Source organism: Eurypyga helias, unplaced genomic scaffold, assembly GCF_000690775.1.
Source record: "Eurypyga helias isolate BGI_N326 unplaced genomic scaffold, ASM69077v1 scaffold42302, whole genome shotgun sequence".
Taxonomy (NCBI): Eukaryota; Metazoa; Chordata; class Aves; order Eurypygiformes; family Eurypygidae; genus Eurypyga; species Eurypyga helias.
Genome location: NW_010234768.1, coordinates 1 through 2,870, shown reverse-complemented (window position 1 = coordinate 2,870; position 2,870 = coordinate 1). Strand labels below are relative to the sequence as shown.

The window sequence follows — 2,870 nt, the reverse complement described above, 5'->3', positions numbered from 1 at the left end:
AGCGTGACAAGAAGAACAGTGAAGTGAGATGGGCAGTAGTAGTGGCTGAAGTAACTGTGATACACAGCAAAACATTACTCTGTGATGTGTCAGTTTGTACAGGAAGTAGTTCAGAAGCTCTGAGTCTTACTAAAGTAAGCAGTTTCTTTTTCCCTTATGTTTCTGTGTGTTTTTGGTAGGTGATGAATGCAGCATTGGTTCAGCAACGGACCTGACTGAAACAAGCTCTATGGTGGATGGTGACTGGACCATGGTGGATGAAAACTTCTCCAGCCCAAGTTTAACTCAGTCCGAGCTTGAACATATCTCTCTGGAACTGGCTAGTAAAGGGCCGCACAAGTCACAGGTCCAGCTGCGGTAAGTAACGTAATCTTTGCCTTTTGGACCTAAAACGCCCTAGTGTGCAGCATGAGGAGAAAGAGGGAGCCTTCGGAGTAGAAAAAGAAATAAGCAGGCTATTTCTCCATATAGGTACTTGCTGCATATCTTCATGGAAGCAGGATGTCTGGATTGGTGTATTATCATAGGCCTTATCCTCAGAGAATCTTCAGTAATCAACCAGGTTTTCAGTATAATGCAATCCTCTGATATTGATGGAGAAATCTGCCAGAATATCAAGACTGGCATGTATGCTGTTGACAAATGGGCTTCTACAGATTGGTAAGTGTTACTTTCCACCTTCATTTTCATCCCATTATTTACCTGAAAAATAATTTTGAGTTACCTCAGCCCTAACTGAAACAATTATTTAAAAGCACTTTCGCAGAAAATTTCAGGACAGTCCCTTAACGCTGTCGTGATCAAACTGGAAAAACAAAAGATTTTTAAAAAAACCAAACCCAAACTCGAAACAATCCCCCATCTTTTATTTTTTGACGACGGTTGCCTTTTTCCCCTCTATTAAAAAAAAAAAAAAGTTTCTGTACAGGAAGGATTATATAAGACACTTAAGTTAATTGTCTACCAAGAAATGCTGCTTTTCAGGCATGTGGCAGAAGTACTGTTTTTTGATTCACTCACAGTGTTCCATACCCTTGTTTTCCTAGCCCTGGGTACAAGCCATTTCTAAATATCATCAAACCCCAGATCCAGAAACTAAGTGAAATAGCGGAAGAGCAAGTGCAGCCCGAAGCTTTTCAGCCGGCGAATCCTTGTAAGGTTGCCGAGCAAGCGAACCCCAGAGCTGAGGAATGCAGGACGTCAGCGAGCCACGGCACTAGCGCTCAGAGCGATGCCGGCAGCGGCAGTGCAAGCAGGCACGAAGAGGACAAGTCTAAGACAGAGGATGAGGCTTTGTGCCAAGAAGGCAGCTACGACTGTACTGTGTCTTAAGCGGAGGGTGAATGACTTCCCAAACATCAGGTGTGAAAGGAAGCAAACCAGCTCTTAGACATGCTTCCATGGTTTTGAACACTCTTATTTTCTTCCTTTTTTATGTTTCAATCTTTGAAATTTTTTGTGGGGATAACTAAGCAGCAGTTTCATCTAGTAACTTCTACAGGAGGCAGGATCTTTTTCTTTATGCAATCTTCAGACTGCAGCTTTAGGTTTTGATACTTGGTAGTGTTGAGAGACGGCGAATACGTACGGAGACAGGTTCAGCTGATGCTCATCAGGCCCTTTGCATCATCACCAACACACGTTCTGAAGAAACTGCTCATCTCTTGCTTGAGCTTAAGAGGCAAAGAGGGGATTAAAGCTACGAACTGTCAGGCGTCGCAGCTTGCCGGTCTGAGAGATCGATGCAGTGCAGGTTGGTTTGATAGCAGTGTTTTGTATTAAAGGACTGTAACATATTGTATGTTTTTGTGAATACTCTTGTACAGATACTCGAGGCTGTACCATATTTGGGGGTACCTGTATGTACTGTGCATGTTTCTAGAGGAGTAGTAAAGTTAAAGCGGAGTTGCACTTCATTCTGGGTGAGGCATGCTTTACTGACCTAACGTTGACACGAGGTGGCTTCCCTGGTTTTTACTGCCACTTACGGATCCCGTAGTTGGGTTTAAGGGGTTGCTGAAGGTTATTTATTTCATTGTAAATTCCTTTCTGAAAAATGGATTTTTTTTAAAAATGTAAATAATCATCCTATAACCTTGCTGTGGAAAATCAGCTTAACAGCTCATACTTAGGCATTTTTCAAACGTTTTATAATACGCGTACTTGTAACTAAGACGTATTTAACTTTCATACGATGTTACGGAAAGCTGGCTGCAGAAGTCTGTTGCTTGGAGGTACTTATTTTTTCTAGCTGCTGTCCCTATGTAATAACTACCTGTAACAGTATTAATTTAGATATTAGCTTGTTTGTACTGTGCAATCTGGAAAAAAAAATGCAACATTACTCATTTTCTACAAAATAAATTAGTTTATTTTTTATAACATCACTTGATTACTGACATGGACCAAACCAGTCATAGGGTAGTTACAGCATCTGTCGCTTTTCTAGTGTAGTTACTAAATGCACATCCATTTAAACTCTGAAAATTAAGAATATTCACAATTAAGTTGAAGAAAGTGGTGGTTTTGTCATTTTTAGCTTCTTTGTAGATAAGATCAAGTGCTTTAAAAATGTACAAATATTAAACTGTTGCTTTAGAACGGCTTTACTAAGCCAATACAACCAGTACAAGTGCAATAACTGAGTATTACTTGGAAAGCTGGAGATTTTGGTGAATGCAGCTTGAATTTCGGTTGAAGAGTTGAAACTAATGTTGAAGTTATAAGAAAGAAATCTGGTTCAAGAGTCCCAGCATTAAGCTTCATCCGCATTGTAGCTACTGGTTACAGGTAACGTCTGTCATACCTACAAGCCTGTTGTGATCTGACATCGAAATCTATTACTGTTATAAGGGGATACTTAAAGCTTT

General features: G+C 40.3%; 1 protein-coding gene across 1 annotated transcript in view; it reads left to right on the top strand.

Moving 5' to 3' along the window:
- Positions 1-1,332, top strand: part of RIC1 (RAB6A GEF complex partner 1) — a gene marked incomplete at its 5' end in the record, with an annotated part of 11,056 nt that extends 9,724 nt beyond the window's left edge. Inside the window, 3 exons of the mRNA XM_010146553.1 lie at positions 180-357; positions 472-660; positions 1,047-1,332. Coding sequence (XP_010144855.1) covers positions 180-357; positions 472-660; positions 1,047-1,332 — 653 coding nt within the window. The remainder of the gene's footprint in view (positions 1-179; positions 358-471; positions 661-1,046) is intronic.
- Positions 1,333-2,870: the final 1,538 nt, after the last annotated feature.